The sequence below is a fragment of the Belonocnema kinseyi genome, chromosome 6, assembly GCF_010883055.1.
Source record: "Belonocnema kinseyi isolate 2016_QV_RU_SX_M_011 chromosome 6, B_treatae_v1, whole genome shotgun sequence".
Classification (NCBI taxonomy): domain Eukaryota; kingdom Metazoa; phylum Arthropoda; class Insecta; order Hymenoptera; family Cynipidae; genus Belonocnema; species Belonocnema kinseyi.
In genome coordinates, this window is record NC_046662.1 from 67,254,825 (window position 1) to 67,256,643 (window position 1,819).

At 35.3% G+C, this 1,819-nt stretch overlaps 1 protein-coding gene across 1 annotated transcript in view; it reads right to left on the reverse strand.

The window, feature by feature from the left end:
* Positions 1-1,819, reverse strand: part of LOC117175428 — a 30,269-nt gene that overhangs the window by 5,275 nt on the left and 23,175 nt on the right. The window contains exon 2 of the mRNA XM_033365134.1: positions 361-525. Within this exon, the coding sequence (XP_033221025.1) occupies positions 361-525 (165 nt within the window). The remainder of the gene's footprint in view (positions 1-360; positions 526-1,819) is intronic.

Below are 1,819 nucleotides of genomic sequence, written 5' to 3' on the forward strand. Positions count from 1 at the left end.
ACCCAGATTTATGTTTTTAGAATGATTTATGTCTTTATTATTATTACTTTTTGAAGTCACCTTATTTCTCCTGTTTTAAGAGTATATTTGTCCCTCAAGTCTAAAATGACTTTTGAAATAATTCACTTCATATATTTTACCTTTGAGTTCTAAAATATCATTTCTAACCAAGAAATTCGAACTTTTTCTGAATATTAACATTTTCTTATTAGGTTGGAAACATTTATGTATTTGAGCAATTTCAGTTAACATTAACGTGTATATACTTTCTTCTCTAGTAAATACTGTTTATTAAACAACCTAAGAACGGATTAAGAGATTTTTCACGGGAGGGGGGGGGGTATCTAAAGGAACTTTTACCTTCCATGGCTTTGTAGTAAACAATCGTTCCTTCAATAGGTATTCCATACAGGGCTCCATTAAGGTACCAATTGTTATCAGAAGCATGATATTTCAACACATTCCGTGGTGGAGGTTGATTCGGAAGTAGCGGTTGACTAGGACCTGGCCTTTGCTTCGCTGATTCTATAAGAGAAAAGATATACGAATTTTGTATTCATTTACTTTTCTACTGAACTATTATCTATTATCTAAGCTATTAATCGGAAATAGAGATATCCTAGATGCAATCAAAAAGTCAGTTAATATTAACGCGTGACTTTAGGTAAGCGAAGATTTTTTCCGGGTGCTGGCAGTTCTCCAGTCAAGTTTTCTAGTTTTGAACTTATGCCACGATGAATGCAGTATTATTTTAAACATTACTTTCGATTGGCCTTTGAATTCACGCTTGGAAAAATTCCAGCGTGGAATTTTGACAAAATTTGTAGTTCGGTGCGTATTAGTAGTTTTAGTTTCAAGGATTAGTAATTTAATGAGACAATAGTTTATTGAAACATATGTTAAAAATAATATCAGTTAAAGATATAAAATAAAGAGTTGTAATAAAATGAAACATGTATTGCCAATTATTTGTGTTCAAATGTCGGAGTCGTATATCCATACTTTTCATTTAGTAAATATGAGGTTGGCTGGAAAGGGGTTTGGATTGGAAGAGGGTGAAATAGAACCTTGAGCGAAAAATTCCTCAATAGTTCGGGTGGCCTTTTTTATAAAAAGGATTGGTGCGCTCGCACGGCTGAGTCGTACGAGTTAACGTACGGTTAAAAGTATAAACTTTTTTTTTATAAATTTTTATTTCGTCATAAATTGAATTTCTTGCTAACATAATTGTGTTAAAAAAAGTTTACTTCACACTTATTCATTTTCGTCGCTGTATCTGAAATTTTGTCTTGAAGTAGTTTCAGAACTTTTGAATTAAAACATTTATTCCCTGGGAGTTTATCCTTGGGAATTCTAATGGTATTTCCGACGGGTTGTCACTCAGATATCTCAGATTGCTGCGCTGGACGTTTAAAGAGAACTCTTCGAGGATCTCTTGAAACTCTTAGAAGTCGTGGAAATCCTTTAACAAGCGCGGAGCATTCATAAATTCACACCTTCGTGATGCATACACTGCCTCAGTGAGTCGAACTAACAGCCGACTCCATCTGAACGCCGCTGAGCTTAACCGAATCTGATTTATCCTGAACAATACCGATCGCGAGAAGTTCTGGAAATCTCGGCAATCTCAAGGAACTCTTACAATACTCTATGCGAATTTGATTAAGACTGCCGCATTTATAGTTTTAATATTTCCCGATTTCTCAGCGAGTAGCCTCTCGGGAATTTTCGGGATTTCAGCAGGAATCTGCTGAGAGTCCAGCGCGAAACTCCTGGCATATGCAATTCGTGCATCATGTGTATGAACCAAATCTTTCCA